At 37.5% G+C, this 17,992-nt stretch overlaps 1 protein-coding gene across 7 annotated transcripts in view; it reads right to left on the bottom strand.

The window, feature by feature from the left end:
* Positions 1-17,992, bottom strand: part of PARD3 (par-3 family cell polarity regulator) — a 696,077-nt gene that overhangs the window by 176,732 nt on the left and 501,353 nt on the right. For all 7 annotated transcript variants that reach the window (XM_066386075.1, XM_066386074.1, XM_066386078.1 and 4 more), the window contains one exon: positions 7,984-8,226. In XM_066386075.1, the coding sequence (XP_066242172.1) occupies positions 7,984-8,226 (243 nt within the window). The remainder of the gene's footprint in view (positions 1-7,983; positions 8,227-17,992) is intronic.

Below are 17,992 nucleotides of genomic sequence, written 5' to 3'. Positions count from 1 at the left end.
TGCTCTGCTGGGGTAGACTCCAGTGGGGGAAGGGAGGGACGCCTGCAGCATGGATATTAAAAGTGTTGGTCTCTGTGAGTCTATTGTTGGATCTGGTCAAGGGACTTAGCCACTTTCAGGGAGGGCAGAGTCAGCCCCAAGACAGGACTCTCTCAGTAATCCTCCCTAAGACCTGGGTTTCACCAGCTGTAAGAACTTATGCAGAGGGGACTGTAGGCACCACTGGATCTCAACTTGCTGCTCACCTTGTTGGGGAGAAATAAAATTTGAGTATCCAGCAGTGGCTGAAGAATTAGGCTCTGGAGTAGCAGCCAGATTCCCCATACTGAGCTACTGACCAAGACATCCATAAAGAAAGGGGTCCTACTAATGATATATTCCCAACCTCAGCTGCCCTAACCTAACAAATGTGCAACCTGTAGAGGGGTTGGTTGAGTGAGGTCAGTCTGGGCCCACACTACAGTCTTCCTACAGAAGACTCTGTGGGAAGACGAGGCAGCCAAAAGAGGAGGTGGAGCAACTGAAAAGTAGAGGCAAATCTTACAGATCTTCTTTTATGGAGCTGAGGTCACCTCTAAGCAAGAGGAGGCTGATCCTTATACACAGTTCTGTACCTTCCCACACTACCCAGGTACAGAAAATGCAGACACAAACAGCAAAAAGAGCAGTAGCTGCAGACAGGTAGCCCACAGTGGGTTACAAACAACAGCTGAAGCTAGCCCAAGAAAATCTAGAACCAACACAACTGGTAGTGGGTGCTAGACAGCACCAACACTACACTAAGGAGCTACACAAACAGCATGTCCAAAGGAGGAGTCTAGTAGGCACCAGACACTGTGGAGAATAAATATGCTCAACAAGACAGAAATTGCACAGTGTGTAATACACATGATCAAGGTTGACCCTTGGAGCCAGCCAGTCTTAAGAAATAACCATACCAAGAAAGGACCAACTACATTCAATACACAAAGACAACAGGAGGGATAATAGTAGCCTCAAGAAGCATTTCTAAAAGAAGGAAAACAGGTGGCCTGAAGGTCAGTAGCACTGAGCCCATCTTCTGTGTAAAGACACCACAAAAATTTCTAAGTCAGACAGCACTAGCTAATACACAAACAAAATGGGTAGACAAAGAAATGCAACTCAAACAAATTAACAAGAGAAATCCCCAGAAAAAGAACTAAATGAAATGGAAGTAACCAAATTAACAATGCAGAGTTTAAACAATGATTTTTAGGATGTTCAAGGATCTTGGAGCAACAATGGATGAACATAATGAGCACCTAAATAAAGAGATAGAAAGCATTAAAAAGGATATTAAAATAAAAAATAAAACCAGTAAGCAATGACAAATACAGTATCAGAAATGAAGACCACACTAGAAGGAATCAACAGCAGGCTGGGTGAAGCAGAGGATTAAATCAGCAATTTAGAAGACAAGATAAACATAAGCACAGAAGCAGAGCAGCAAAATGAAAAGAGGCACAAAAAGACCGAAGAAACTCTAAAAAACCTGTGACAACATGAAGAGAAACAACATCTGCATCATAGGGGTTCCTGAAGGAGAACAGAATGAACAAGGGATAGAGAACCTCTTTGAAGAAATCAGTTAAAATTTCTGTAAATTGATGGAGGAAAATGTCAAACAAACTCAAAAAGCATACAGAGTCCCATTGAAGAGGAACCCAAGGAGGCCTACATCAAGGCACATCATAATTAAAATTCCAAAGTTAAGAGACAAAGAAAGAATATCAAAAGCTGCAAGGGAAAAACAGTTAATTACCCACAGAGGAGCCTCCATAAGGATGACATCTGACTTCTCAACAGAAACATTTGAGGCCAGAAGGGATTGGCAAGAAATAATCAAAGTAATGCAAAACAAGAACCTACAACCAAGACTACTTTATCCAGAAAGGCTATCATTAAAAATTAAAGAAGAAATAAAAAGCTTCCCAGACAAGAAAAGACTCAAGGAATTCATTACAACCAAACCAGTACTGCAAGAAAAGTTAAGGGGTCTGCTATAAAAAAAAATCAAAGAAAAAAAAAAGAAATTGAGAAAAAGAGGAATGTACATTTAAAGAATAAAATATCAATAAACAACTACATATCAATAATAACATTAAATGTAAATGGATTAAACGCTTCAATCAAAAGATATAGGGTAGATTCATAAATAAGAAAACAAGACCTGTATATATGCTGTCCACAGGTGACCCACCTCAGAACAAAAGATACACATACACTGAAAGTGAAGGGATAGAAAACAGTACGTCACGCAAATGGAAATTAAATAAAAAAGCTGGGGTAGCAATACTTATATCTGACAAATTAGCCTTTAAAACAAAGGTGATACTAAGGGATAAAGAAGGTCACTACATATTGATAAGGGAGCAATCCAAGAGGAAGATATAACCATTGTAAATATTTATGCGCCTAATATAGGAGCATCTAAATATATAAAGCAGATTTTGATGAACATAAAGGGCGAGATCAATGGCAATATTATAATAATAGGGGATATTAACACCCCACTAATGGCCCTGGCCGGTTGGCTCAGCGGTAGAGCGTCGGCCTGGTGTGCGGGGGACCCGGGTTCGATTCCCAGCCAGGGCACATAGGAGAAGTGCCCATTTGCTTCTCCACCCCCACCCCCTCCTTCCTGTCTCTCTCTTCCCCTCCCGCAGCCAAGGCTCCATTGGAGCAAAGATGGCCCGGGCACTGGGGATGTCTCCTTGGCCTCTGCCCCAGGCGCTAGAGAGGCTCTGGTCACGGCAGAGCATCGCCCCCTGGTGGGCAGAGCGTCGCCCCTGGTGGGCATGCCAGGTGGATCCCAGTCGGGCGCATGCGGGAGTCTGTCTGACTGTCTCTCCCCATTTCCAGCTTCAGAAAAATACAAAAAAAAAAATTAATACCCCACTAACATCAATGGATAGATCCTCCAGACAGAAACTTAACAAAGAAACAGCAGAGTTAAAGGACACACTAGATCAACTCGATTTAGTATATTTCTTCAGGACCTTTCACCCTAAAGCAGCAGAATATAAATCTCAATAAATTTAAGTAAAATTAAAATCAAATCAAGCATCTTCTCTGATCACAATGTCATGAAACTAGAAATCAACTACAATAGAAAACTGAAAAATATTCAAATACTTGGAGGCTAAATAGCATGTTATTAAATAATGAATGAGTTAACAACGAGATCAAGGAAGAAATAAATTTCAATGAAACAAATGAAAATGAACATACAACTCAAAATTTATGGGACACAGCAAAAGCAGACCTGAGAGGGAAGTTCATAGCATTACAAGCATACCTTAAGAAGCAAGAAAAAGCTCAAATAAACAACTTAAACCTGCATCTAAAAGAACTAGAAAAAAACAGCAACAGACAAAGCACAGAAGAAGTAGAAAGAAGAAAATAATAATGATTAGAGTGAAAATAAATGACATGGAGGCTAAAAAAAAAATACAAAAGATCAATGTAACCAAGAGCTGGTTCTTGGAAAAGGTAAACAAGATTAACCAACCTTTAACTAGACTCATCAAGAAAAAAAGAGAGAACTCAAATAAATAAAATTAGAAATGAAAGTGTAGAAGCAACAACTGATACTGCAGAAATACAAAGGATTGTAAGAAAATACTGTGAACACCTACATGCCAAAACATTGGACAACTTAGGTGAAATGGATAAATTCCTAGAAACATACAATCTTCCAAAACTCAATCTGGAAGAATCAGAAAACCTAAACAGTCCCATTAGAACAATGAAATTGAATCAATTATCAAAAAACTCCCAGCAAACAAAAGCCCTGGATGGGATGGCTTCACAGGCAAATGTTACCAAACATTCAAAGAAGAACTAACTCCTATTGTTCTGAAGCTATTTCAGAATATTCAGGAAGAAGGAAGACTTCCAAACTCCTTTAATGAGGCAGCATTATCCTCACTCCAAAACTAGGTAAAAACACAACAAAGAAAGAAAACTATAGGCCAATATTCCTGATGAATTTAGGTGCTGAAATTCTCAACAAAATATTAGCAAACTCGATCCAGCAATACATGAAAAAAAACCATACATCATGATCAAGTGGGATTTATTCTGGGAGGCAAGACTGATACAATATTTGCAAATCATTAAATGTGATTCATCACATAAACAAAAGGAAGGATAAAAATCACATGATAATATCAACAAATGCAGAAAAAGCATTTGATAAAATCCAGCACCCATTCATGATCAAAACTCTCAGCAAATGGGGAATACAGGGAACATACCTCAATATAATAAAGGCCATCTATGACAAACCCACAGCAAACATCATACTCAAGAGGCAAAAATTAAAAGTAATCCCCTTAAGATCAAGAACAAGGCAGGGGTGCCCCCTTTCACCACTCTTATTCAACATAGTTCTGGAGGTTCTAGCCACAGCAATCAGACAAGAAGAAGAAATAAAAGGCATTCAAGTTGGAAAATAAGAAGTAAAACTATCATTATTTGCTGATGACGTGAAACTGTACATAGAGAACCCTAAAGTCTGTCAAAATACTACTATACCCGATAAATGAATTCAGCAAGGTGGCCAGATATAAAATTAATATTCAGAAATCAATGGCATTTATATACAGCAACAATAAATTGTCTGAAAGAGAAATTAAAAAAACAATCCCCTTCACTATTGCCACATACACACAAAAAGTAACCAGGAGTAAATTTAACCAAGGAGGTAAAAGACTTGTACTCAGAAAATGATAAGACATTGATAAAAGAAATCAAGGAAGATACAAACAAGTGAAAGCATATACCATGTTTATGGATAGAAAGAATAAACATCATTAAAATGTCTATATTACCCAAAGCAATCTATAAATTCAATGCAATTCCTATTAAAATACCAATGACATACTTCAAAGATAGAGAACAAATATTCCAAAAATTTATATAGAACCAAAAAAGAACATGAATAGCCTCAGTAATCTTGGAAATGAAAAATATAGTAGGAGCTATCATACTTCCTGATATCAAGTTATACTACAAGGACATTGTACTCAAAACAGCTTGGTCCTGGCATAAGACCAGGCAAACATACAGATCAATGGAACAGAACAAAGAACCCAAAAATAAATCCATGCCTTTATGTTCAATTGGTATTTGACAAAGGAGGTAAGAGCATATAATGGAGTAAAGACAGTCTCTTTAATAAATGGTGTTGGGAAAATTGGACAGGTACATGTAAAAAGTAAAACTAGACCACCAACTTACACCATTCACAAAAATAAGCTCAAAGTGGATAAAAGACTTAAATGTAAGTCGTGAAACCATAAACATCTTGGAAGAAAACATAGGCAGTAAACTCTCCAATATTTATCGTAGCAATAATTTTGCCTATTTATCTCCATGGGCAAGTGAAATAAAGGAAAGGATGAACAAATGGGACTTTATCAAACTAAAATGGTTTTGCACAGCAAAAGACAATAAGAACAGAATAAAAAGACAAACTACACAATGGGAGAACATATTTGGCAATACATCTGATAAGGGGTTAATAACCAAAATTTATAAAAACTGCTAAAACTCAACACCAGGAAGGTAAACAATCCAATTAAAAAATGGGCAAAAGAACTGAAGTAGACATTTCTACAAAGAGGACATACTGATGGCAAATAGGCATATGAAAAAATGTTCAACGTCACTAATCATTAGAGAAATGCAAATTAAAACCACAATGAGATATCACCTCACACCAGTCAGAATGGCGCTTATCAACAAAACAACACAGAATAAGTGCTGGCGAAGGTGTGGAGAAAAAGGAATCCTCCTGCACTGCTGGTGGGAATGCAAACTTGTGCAGCCACTGTGGAAAACAGTATGGAGATTCCTCAAAAAATTAAAAATGGAACTGCCTTTTGACCCAGCTATCCTACCTTTAGGAATATATCCAAATATTAAATACTGATTCAAAAGAAGAAATGCACCCCCATGTTTATGGCAGCATTGTTTACAATAGCCATGATCTGGAAACAGCCCAAGTATCCGTCACTGGACGAGTAAATAAAAAATCATGGTACATATACACAATGGAATACTATGCGGCCATGAAAAAGAAGAAAATTTTACGTTTTGTGACGTCATGGATGGACCTGGAAATTACTATACTAAGTGAAATAAGCCAGGTAGAGAAAGACAAGTATCATATAGTCTCATTTATATGTGGAATCTAATGAACAAAGTGAACTGAGGAACGGAATAGAGGCAAAGGCGGGGTCACAGGGAGCAGAGGGACAGCTGTCAGAGGGAATGGGGATGAGGGGATGGGATCAAAGAAAGTGAAGGGATTAGTGAAATTATATATACATAACACAGAGATACAGATAACAGGACAGCAAATCCCAGAGGGAAGGGGGGAGGGAGTTAGAGGGAGGGGGCAAAGAGGGTATAAGTAGGAACATAGGGGTGGGGGGTGAGGGTTATATTCAGTGAGACCCTTGAATCCATGTTAACACAATAAATTAAAATTAATAATAAAAAAATAACTAACAGTAATCAGCTAAAGCAGACCAGCTTGCAACATGTCACAACCAAATAACACGTGGTGCTACAGATGATGTGAATTCTAGTTTATCTCTGGTCCTGCAGGGGTGGTATGACCAGTTACACAGCATCAGACAGGAAAATTTATTAGATATAGAAATGCAAATTCTCAGGCTCTGCGCCAGACTTATTGTATCAAACTCTGGGGGCGGGTTCATCAATTTGGGTGTAAAGAAGTCCTTCCAGTGATTCTGTTGCACACCAGGGTGAGAGGAGCACGGGCTTTAAATGAAACCTGTTCCAAGCCCAGCATCCTGACAGAGGAATTGTGAGGATAAAATCCATTATAGGAGGTGAGTAGCACACTGTTCATGACAACAACAGTAACAGTAATTCAAATACAAACAAAGATGATTTTCTTTGTCAGCAAAACTTCACGTGACATTTGCACATATAAGCAAAGGTTCTTTGGATATAAAAATGAAGGTGTGAGAAAAGGTCAGGGTTTAAACTGTCTCAGTTAAAATGTGAAATGGAGCTCTAGCCATTAGCACACAGTCCACGTGGCACTACTCTGTGCCTGGCTGACACTAACCAGACCTGCGCGAGTCGCTTCTAACAAGCAAGCTGAAAACTGGCTCTTCTCTTACTACAGTGGCCCCTCATCCATTGTGGGGTTAGCTTCCAGAACCCCTACAATAGGCAAAAATCCACGAAGTAGCAACCTTATATTTATTTTATTATTTATATATATTTTTAAGGCTTTTTAAACCCTCCCCACACTCTTATAAACCTTTCCCACACTGTTATTAACCTTTCCTACACTTTTATAAACACTTCCTATGCTCTTAAACACTTTCTACACTGTTAAACCTACATAAAATCCCACAATATAGCAAAAAATACGCAATACAAAATTAGATATATAATTTAAAAATCCGCGATACAGTGAGACCATGAAAAGTGATCGGCAATATGGTGAGGAACAACTGTAATCCCTCCAACATACAAAATCTTGTCACCAAAACACAGTGGCCCTTCTATATAAATCACCATCAGAACAACATCATGCCTGTCCCCGTCTATTCAATTACCATGACTAGAGGCTTCCCTAGTTGTAAAAGGAAATACAGCTTATGTCGAAGAGCCATGATTTCAGGTGGGTGTACTTTTTCTTTGTGGTATAAGCAAAAGGTGAATTCTCTGCTCTAAAATCGTGTTAAGAACCAAGATGAAATAATGTGGGAATCATTAGACGTGCTATCAGAGCCTCTTCTGCCCCATCAGGCTTCAATCTGTGTCAGCCTGAAACTGTTAGATGCAATGCCTCTTGAATGGTCCTCCATCAAGGGCAGCCCTGGTTTAGGACCAATGAACCATCTACCCCCTTGTCAAAAACTCTATCGAGGTGGAGGTGGAAGCCGTCTCCTCACGGCTCTTGGAGCCTACCTGTCCGTGGGTGAAGGTTTGGAACTCCGTGACTTCTTTATTTGTGTGTACAAAGCATCCATCATGTGTCCGTCTCTCGGGCTTTGAGGTCTGGCACTGAGAGCCATGGAACCCTCGTAGGAAGAAATTCCACCGTACATCAACCCGTCATCACAACCAAACGTCCGGTGCAAATCTTGAATTTCAGCATAGTCACGTTCTCGAGCTTGCCGCTCTCTAAATTCTCGTGTTTTGGCTTGAATCCTGTAAAATCAGGACAAAGTTGGCATAAGAGGAGCTATGTCTTCTCTAAGAATGGTATATAGAAACATCCATCAAAATGTGCTGTCAAACACATTTTATTGCCTCACCAGGCCGTAGCGCAGTGGATAGAGCATCAGACTGGGATGCAGAGGACCCAGGTTCGAGACCCCGAGGTTGCCAGTTTGAGTGCGGGCTCATCAGGTTTGAGCAAAGCTCACCAGCTTGGACCCAAGGTCGCTGGCTCAAGCAAGGGGTTACTCAGTCTGCTGTAGCCCCACGGTCAAGGCACATATGAGAAAGCAATCAATGAACAACTAAAGTGCCACAACGAAAAACTGATGATTGATGCTTCTCACCTCTCTCCATTCCTGTCAGTCTGTCCCTATCTATCCCTCTCTCTGACTCTCTCTCTGTCTCTGTAAAAAAACCCAAAAAAACAAAAACCACATTTTATTTCATGCAGCTCTTAAGAAAATTGATGGTATAAATGATGTTTTCTATTCATTTTAGACTATCAAGGTAATGCTGTGGATGCTTATAAATAATCATTTCAGAAACCTTTTGTTCATGATGAAACTATAGAGTCATGGTTTAGATCTTTATTTAAATAGCCACTTATTAAGTAGGTTTAAAACACTCACAAAGAACAGATAGTTTTAGGCATCTAATTGGGTTTTTCTCATGAACTTTTTAAAGGCAAGAAGTGATTTTTTGTTTTGTTTGTTTTTTTACAGAGACAGAGAGAGAGTCAGAGAGAAGGATAGATAGGGACAGACAAGACAGGAATGGAGATGAGAAGCATCAATCATCAGTTTTTCATTGCGACACCTTAGTTGTTCATTGATTGCTTTCGCATATGTGCCTTGATCGTGGGCCTTCAGCAGAACGAGTAACTCCTTGCTCAAGCCAGCGACCTTGGGTCCAAGCTGGTGAGCTTTGCTCAAACCAGATGAGCCTGCGCTCGAGCTGGCGACCTTGGGGTCTTGAACCTGGGTCCTCCGCATCCCAGTCCGATGCTCTATCTACTGCGCCACCACCTGGTCAGGCAAGAAGTGATATTTAAAGAAGTTACTCCTCCCAAATACACATTTATGCATACATTTATGCATGAGTGCATAAAATACATGACTTACTATAAATATACTGTACACATTCAACATACTGTAAAGCTTAAACGTGAATCCACCCCATAATTCTCAGTTTAAGAAACCAGCTTTAAACTTTATGTGCTGTACGTGGCACATAAAATTCAGAGACTGAGGAGAAAAAGGCATATAAGCCAATCAAATTCTGAAACAAAACTTGCCTACGTTATAAGCAGGAAACTGACTTTAAGTAGCTACTTTCACTTAAGATATATTTAAATATTTCCTAAGATATTTATTAAGCTACTGGGTACAAACTTCTCTTCAACTAATAATATATTGATATAATTTATTCTAACTCAATTTACTGATCTTAAAAACAGAATTTTGATGACTTTTTGATGATGTTTGATGGGGAAAATACTTACCAATGTAAATGTTTACTTAAAAGTGAAGTCTTATTTAATAAAGCAATATTTTAGACTGAGTTGAATATTTTACTACAAAATTATTTACTTCTATCATAGTTGAAATAGACTAATGCTTACATAAATGACACAGAAAATACATACTCAAAAGAATACAGAAAAGATACAAAAATGAGGTAAAGACCATACAAAAAAAAGAAAACTATAGGCTGATGTCCCTAATGAATATGTTAAATCCTTAAGCAAACACTAATAAATAGAATTCAGCAATATATAAAACAGAATTATGCACCATGACCAAGGGATGTTTATGCAAGTATGCAAGGCTGGTTCCGTATTCAACAATCAATCAATCAATGTAATCCACCAGACTGACAGGCTAAAGGAGAAAAATCACACACTCTATCAATTGATGCAGGAAACGCACCTAATAAAATTCAACATTCATCATGACAGAAACTCTCAAAAACCAGTAACATAAAAGAGCTAACTTCCTAATTTGATAAGGAGAATCTACAAAAAAACATATTGGTAACATAATGCATATTAGAGAAAGACTGAATGTTTTCCCTTAAGATTAGGAAAAAGATAAGGGTATCTCTATTCCCACCATTTTCATTCAACATAGCACTGGAAATTCTAGACAATGTGATAAGCTAGAAAAAGAAATAAAATGCCATACAGATTGGAAAGAAATAAAACCATTCTTATTTGCTGATGACATAATTATCTATATGGAAAATCCCAAGGAATCTACAAAAGTGTACTAGAACTCAAAAGCAAGTTCATCATGGTAACAGGATACAACATCAATGTACAAAAATCCATCAAATTTCTACAAACCAGCAATGCCATTATAATCACTAATAAAATATTTATACATAGACAATAGGTATAAATAAAGATTGATTTGTAGATATGTATACAAAGTATATAGATGTAACTCTAACAACACGTACAGGACTTATACGCTGAAGACCACACAATGCTGATGAAAGAAATCCAAGAAGATCTAAAGAGGAGAGAGACAGACTATGACCATGGATGAAACATTCAACATCATAGAGAAGTCGGTTCTCCCCAAGTTGACATACAGGGTTAATGTAATTCCTATAAAAACCCCAGCAAGATTCTTGTAACTGTAGATAAGATTATTGTTAAATATATATGAAAAGGCAAAAGATAGAATAGCTAAACAATTGTGAAAAAGAATTGTGACAATAAACTGGAAGGAATAACACTCCCTATCGAAAGATGTGGAACACAACTACAGTAATCGAGACTGTGTGGAGGGACAGACACACAGATCAATGAAAGGATAAAGAACCTGGAAACAGCTACGTAAGTATTGGGGGAAACTAAATGAAGGGTACATAAGACTTCTCTGTACCATCTTTGCAACTTCCTGTAGATCTAAATCATTACAAAATAAAAAAGTTTATGTTTTGTGTTTTTTTTATGGTGGAAAATTCACAAAGCATTGCAAGCAAAATTTACATTTTTCTCCCTTGTTTTCTTTTATCACCATCATGCAAGTCTTGTTTTCCAAATTTTGGACCCACTAGGTCAAATTTCTGTAACTTCCCAGTTATAAAATAGAAGGACTTAGACTCACTTAGCTCAGAGTATCTTGAGGGACGTTCAGTGACATTTGAGAAAAGACAATCTGTGGTTCCAGCCACATACCACCCAGCAGTGTTTCCTAGCCCTGAGGGCAACCAACCAGGGTTCACATGTGTACTCCCAAAACCTCCCCAGGGACTTATTTCCTGAATTGAAAACCAAAAACTCTCTTAATTCATAAGAGAATGTTGGAAAGTTAGAAATCTTTACCAGGAGAGCCTTAGATTCTAATAAATATAAGTCCCACAGATGGAATATAAATTCTAATGTCAAATTTAGCTAAATTCAAAGATTTTTAAAATTATTATGTACTCACTGAGGAGCAAGGATGTCATTAGAAAAAGCTGATTACCACTAACTGCTGTATATTCATGATGAAAATATCACATAAGTTGAGAGAGAATTTTATTCTTTGCACCATACTGTCTTCTTGACTCTGTCTTCAGTCAAAAATACTACAGAGAAAAGGAAATTACTTCTTTCTTCATTTCAATGGAAGATTCATCTGAAGCTCAATTACAATCCGTTATCTGACAAACCATGTTACCACCCTGTTTGGTTATATCAGACAGTCACCCAATACTATAGGTATCCAGGGTAACTGGGTTTCACATAAGTCTTAAAAATTCAGAAACCTGAAGAAACATGAAGGACTGCAATAGAAATAAAGCCCCAAAGCTCTGAATTTGGAGAACTCCCAGAAATCAAAGGGAGTGGTTTACATTACTAATGTTTATAATTGCCTTAACACTATGGTGCTTGAAACTCACTCACTAAAAGTGAAGAAGGCCCTGGCTGGACAGCGCAGTTGGTTAGAGCATTGTCCCGATATGCAACAGATTATCTGTCTCTCTCTCTCTGCCCTCTCTGTTTCTCTAAAAATCAATCAATATATATATTTTTAAAGTGAGGACAATCTGGCTTACTTATGTTGGAAAGTGCAGTCCTGTTAAGAAAGGAAGCCATCAGAAAAATGAAAACAGGAATAGTCTCTTCTCAAGGGAAGCACAGAGCTCAGGAAGTCCCCAACCTCCTTGCACATCAGTGTCATTCTGTTATTGATGGGTTTTTGTTTTGAATGTTCTTTTGTTTCAAGTCATTCAGAAACAAATGTTCTTAGGGCGTGGGGGGGTCAAATGCTCGAAAAAAATGCCCAGCAGCATGAGGTAGCATTCATAAAGCCCAGTTCTCAACTGCTTTCTTTTACCCAAACTGGCACATTATTAAAAACTGCCTCTAATCATTGAATCCCATAAACATTAGTCATATTCACAGTAGCTTCTAAAAAACACGTTTTTTCCCCATAAGCACCACCAACAAAATAAATTATATTTTTATCATTAACCTTGTCATCACCAGTCAATGTATCTTCAAGGTTATACAAGCTGGCTGTACCCTCTCCTTCCCATCCTGATGGCTCACACTTGTGATGAAAACATTAGACCAGGGGTAGTCAACCTTTTTATACCTACCGCCCACTTTTGTATCTCTGTTAGTAATAAAATTTTCTAACCACCCACTGGTTCCACAGTAATGGTGATTTATAAAGTAGGGAAGTAACTTTACTTTATAAAATTTATAAAGCACTTACAGCAAGTTAAAGCATATAATAATTACTTACCAAGTACTTTATGTCGGATTTTCACTAAGTTTGGCAGAATAAATCTTTATATAACTTACTATAGTTAAATTTATCTTTTTTTTTTAATCTATCTTTTTATTTATACTTTGGTTGCTCCGCTACTGCCCACCATAAAAGCTGGAATGCCCCCTAGTGGGCGGTAGGGACCAGGTTGACTACCACTGACTTAGACTGATCACAAAGGCGGGAAAAGGGCTACAGGAGTCCACTGAACTTGATGTGCACTCTGAAGTTCCCTTTAGAAGATTAATGCTAATGAAGCTTGCTGTGCAAAGGGCACTGCCAGGTAGATTTTAAAAACTGGAAATGCATTGAGGATTTCGGGAATTTTAGTGACCATTTAGTTAGAGTAACAAAACACACACACGGTTTTCTTTTTTATATATTTTCATAGTTGAACGTCTTCCTATTATGATTTGAGAAAAGGAACTCTGTAACACAACGGAAGAGGTTTATTTACATGTTGTACAATTTTATTTTTGGTAGAGAAATTTATTTCAGGAAATTAAATAATTGAGGGGAGAAAATATTTTTGGTAAACTAATAAAAAAGAACAGAGTTTCTTATGAAAACTTTTTTTTTAATGGTCAGCATCTTGCAGTTGAGCCTTTCATGGTTCCAGATGGTCCAGGCTTTAAACGAACCCCCTCTATTCTTTTGCTGTGACCCCGAGGTCACAAATGATCTCTAAGATGTAAGAGTCCTTTTCCTGCAGAGCCGGGTTGTTGTGTAGCATTCACCCCATTTATCTCAAGTCAAATCTCAACAATGACAGAAGTAGCTGATTAGCCCAAAGTTAGCAGAAGTTATAAACAACACAACTATTGAGGTTTAAAGGACTATATACAGTCAGCTGCTTCTGGCAACATCCCCACGGACCATTTCCCTAGCCTGGAAATGTAAAGAAGAAAAAAAGAAAAAGAAGGAACAACTAAAACCTTTAAAAGTTTTCACTAATTTGTTATGTTGAAACATAAATATTCACCTCTTTTTGTTTTGCTTAAAAACAAAGTCTTTTCCCTTATGGTAATGAAACAGCCTTGAACCTACATGGAAAATAACACACAAATTTCTGCCATACACTGAATCAAGTGAGTAATAAGGTTAATTTCTTTCCTGCTGTCACTAAACTCACTCTAACCATCTCTCTGCAGTTTGACATCAATTAATGATTTTAATTCCAGACTCTTGTCACAGTGTCCACCACTCTCTTCTCTAATTAAGACGGATGATGGAGATAAAACACACATAAGACTTGTTCTTGTAACATTTCTATTCATTAGGACATTTGCTTTTCCAATAAATGGCTTTTTACCACTAATTGCAGCAGAGTACAAGGAAAATAACTTTCTTATGACTATGAAGTAAAATCTTTATATATCCCCAAAAGGGTACAAGGCATGAGAATCACTTCTGAGTAACCAACCCCTGAGGGGGGGGGGGGAGGGAATCAGTGGCGGACTGCAATTACTCCACTGCATCTGAAGTACTTCCAAGTCCAAAGCCTATGAAGCCTCAATACATAAAATTACCAATATTACATTTTTTTCAAAAGACTCTTAAGAAATAGAAATTGATCTTTAATGATTTTAATTTTTAAAAATGCTATTAATGTCTACAGAAGATAAAAGATACTAATATTAATTTAATAAAAATGTTTTAAGTAAATTTCAGATCGCTACATATTAGATAATTGGGTTAACCACTTTCAAAACAATGTTTAAGATATTACAATTAACTCTTTTGAAAAACAATCTGCCCCGAACTTATTCTACTGCCACCCAAAAACCTAATTCTGGTAACAAAGGTCCTAGGTTTTTTTCCCCACGAGTATTTCCTGCATTTAAAAATAAGGATCACAAAAATTCATCAAATGAAACCTAAAATTAAGGCAGAATGAAGTATAAGCTACAAGAAAACGGAAGGAACCCCATGAAGCAGCTTTCAGTCAATTAAGTGTTCTATCTGCATCTCAAAACACTTCTGCAAATGGCAGACTTCAGAAGCACTGTGACTCAATCATCCGTGCTTAGCCTACACAGCCAGGTAGACCGCACAAAGACAACCCACTAGTGTACAAGCTGCCAATTTGGTGTCTGCTAAATTCCCAAATAAGGGACAATATTCCACAAATTTCTAACTTAAAAATATATGTCAAGCACGCTATTTCAGTAACAACAGCTTCAGCAATAAAGACCTTCAGTAGAAAGAAAAAAGCCATAACTTTAAATGGAATTTTTATTACTTTTATCATACTGGATGGAGTTAAAGTTTATTGAGAAGGAAAGCCTTACACATTCTAAATGGGTCCTAACACATTTTTTTCTGAATTAGGAACAACTGTTTTAAAGGCACATTTCCAATTCCAGGGCAGAACACATGCTGATGAAATCAATAGTGGCGGCTGTTAAAGGGAAAACCACAGGTCCTGCGCAGAGCCACTGTCACGTGGCTGCCGCCCATGACACTGAACCTAGACTGAACACCAAATCCAGTGGAAGTTTCAGCCTTCCCTGAGAATGTAGTCTTCATCAGTCTGGTCACCAATGAGGTCAGCAGTCACAGGAGCCTCTCTATCCGCCCCCAGGAGGCTAAGGCAGTGTGCCTGACCATACCCAACCTGCTCCTAAGGAATGATGACCTGGCCTGAAACAATCCTTTTGTTTCTTTTGATAATAGCTTTCTTGCTTGCCCAGTTTCCTACAAAACCCTTCTATTTTCTCAGTGTTCCTCAGAGTACCTGTCTGCTTGTTAGACAGGCAGTGCCTGATGCATGAATCTTTCAATAAAGCCAAAAGGATATTCACATTTCTGTGCCTGAATCTTTGCTCTTTAACCACCTTATAGATGGGGAGGCAAAGTTGTTTCATCCCATAATGCTACAATGAGAGGATACCATGTTAATACAAAATGGTTAAAAGTTGTAAAAGAAATAAAAGAAAAGCATTCATAGATATACCACTAACCACTAATGCAACAATTTTTTTTTAAGTGAGAGAGAGAGAGAGGGACAGACAGGGATAGACAGACAGGAAGGGAGAAAGATGAGAAGCATCAACTCATAGCAGCAGCACTTTAGTTGTTCAGATTGCTTTCTCATATGTGCTTGCCTGGGAGACCCCAACAGAGCCAGTGACCCCTTGCTCAAGCCAGCAACCTTGAGCTCAAGCCAGTGACCTTAAGGTCATGTGTATGATCCTATGCTCAAGCCTGTGGCCCTGTGCTCAAGCTGGCAAGCCTGTGTTCAAGCCGGCAACCAAAAATTTTAAAGAATCTAAACAGTTAGAAGATTATCCACCCTTAGGATCCTTGTGTGAGGTGAAGAATAGGCAGAGACTGGTTGTGGGTATGAAATTTTTTCATTTTTCATATGTATAAGTTCTCGGGAGCTAGACCTAGACGCCAAATTACCATCTCTCTGAAGCATTCATTATGAACTTTGGCCCCAACAACCTCTTCCCTTACCAGAGCTCTGTCACCTACTTTCACACTTGATCATACTGTCTTATATTAATTTGCTAATATTAACATACTAAAATATTTCCCTTTCAACAAATGTAAAGGATCCCTGAGAAAAGAAACATTATAATAATAAAATATTTTATATTATATTCTGTGTTCAGTATATGGTCAATCAGCTTCTCTTTTATACCTACAAATAAAATACTAGAATAATATTTCACTAACCAATATATAGGCACATGTGTGCACTTATACACGCACATACACACACTCATGGATATTCATTCGCTCAATTATGTTTGGGCTTTCACAAGCATCAGAGTACTCCCAGTTTTTTAAAACTCAAAGAGAAGCTACAATCCCTAATATACCTAAGTCAGCTATCATGAAAAATTAAAACTTCATTTTCCTACTCCAGTTATATTTTGTCAATAAAATCAGTTCTAATATGGCTTAATTTGCTCAAGCAAGTTAATAGATTCTTAAACATTTTTGTTCACCTGCATGATAAACATAAATTTGTGTGTGTATGTGTGTGTCTATAAAATGCTGGATGAACCTAATCACATGTAGAGCTGCCTTTTCTGAAATATTCAAGAAGTCAGAGAAAGATGAAAATCTGTGCTATGAAATAGAAAACTATATTTCTTCTATAAAAAGGTTAATTTTTGAAAGTCAAGGTCTGTTTTAATGACAATGTGTGACCTAGATGCAAAGGTTCTCTGGATGACACGGATTCTAATTGTGATGTCAGAATTCTGGGAACCTGGTCACTACGTTTTAAGCCAACAGAGTAAAAACTCTTTTTATTTCTTCCAGAGGCACAGGAAATGTACCTATCTTTGCTATAAAGATGGTTCCTCCTGTAGTTTCACTAACTTTTTACTTATTTCAAGCAAACTTTACTACTACATTATATGGTACATAACAAAAAAGTTAATTTCTTCAAAAAAAATCAACAAACATGCCTGCTGGAAAGAGTTTCACCAACTAACAGATACCACAAAAAGGTTTTGTGTCAAAATTTAAAATAATTACTCAAAGTAGATAATGGGAATGGTTGGTAAACTGAAAAGAGAAATACTAGTGAATGTGAACTGAATGCAGAAATGTCACAAAAACTTACAAAAGGACAAGTAATATGACAGGGGGTATATCACTTAAGGACAGGCGCAGTTCAAAGGCCTGATATTGAAAACACAAGGCTTGGAAGGGCGGCTATGGCTTTGAACAATGGCACGTTTCAAGCCAAACACTTCCTTAGCAGATTTATAAATACCCTTGACAGACTGGAAGGATTTCATAAGAAATTCATTAGCTTTTTTATGTCTCTACTTCAAGCCTCATTTCCTTGGAAATATTTCCAAGCACAACGTGCTAGGTGGATATAGATAATAATATCAAAATAGGTATCCCTGACTGAGTAACTACAGAAAGCCAAGCCAGCTAACATTATAAACCTCATTTAACAGAATGACTAACATATGAGATAAATACACTATTTGAGTTAGGGAATTTGGATATCA

This window comes from Saccopteryx leptura, chromosome 5, assembly GCF_036850995.1.
Source record: "Saccopteryx leptura isolate mSacLep1 chromosome 5, mSacLep1_pri_phased_curated, whole genome shotgun sequence".
Classification (NCBI taxonomy): Eukaryota; Metazoa; Chordata; class Mammalia; order Chiroptera; family Emballonuridae; genus Saccopteryx; species Saccopteryx leptura.
Note: the sequence above shows the minus strand (reverse complement) of the source record. Positions and strands in the feature narration are given on the sequence as shown.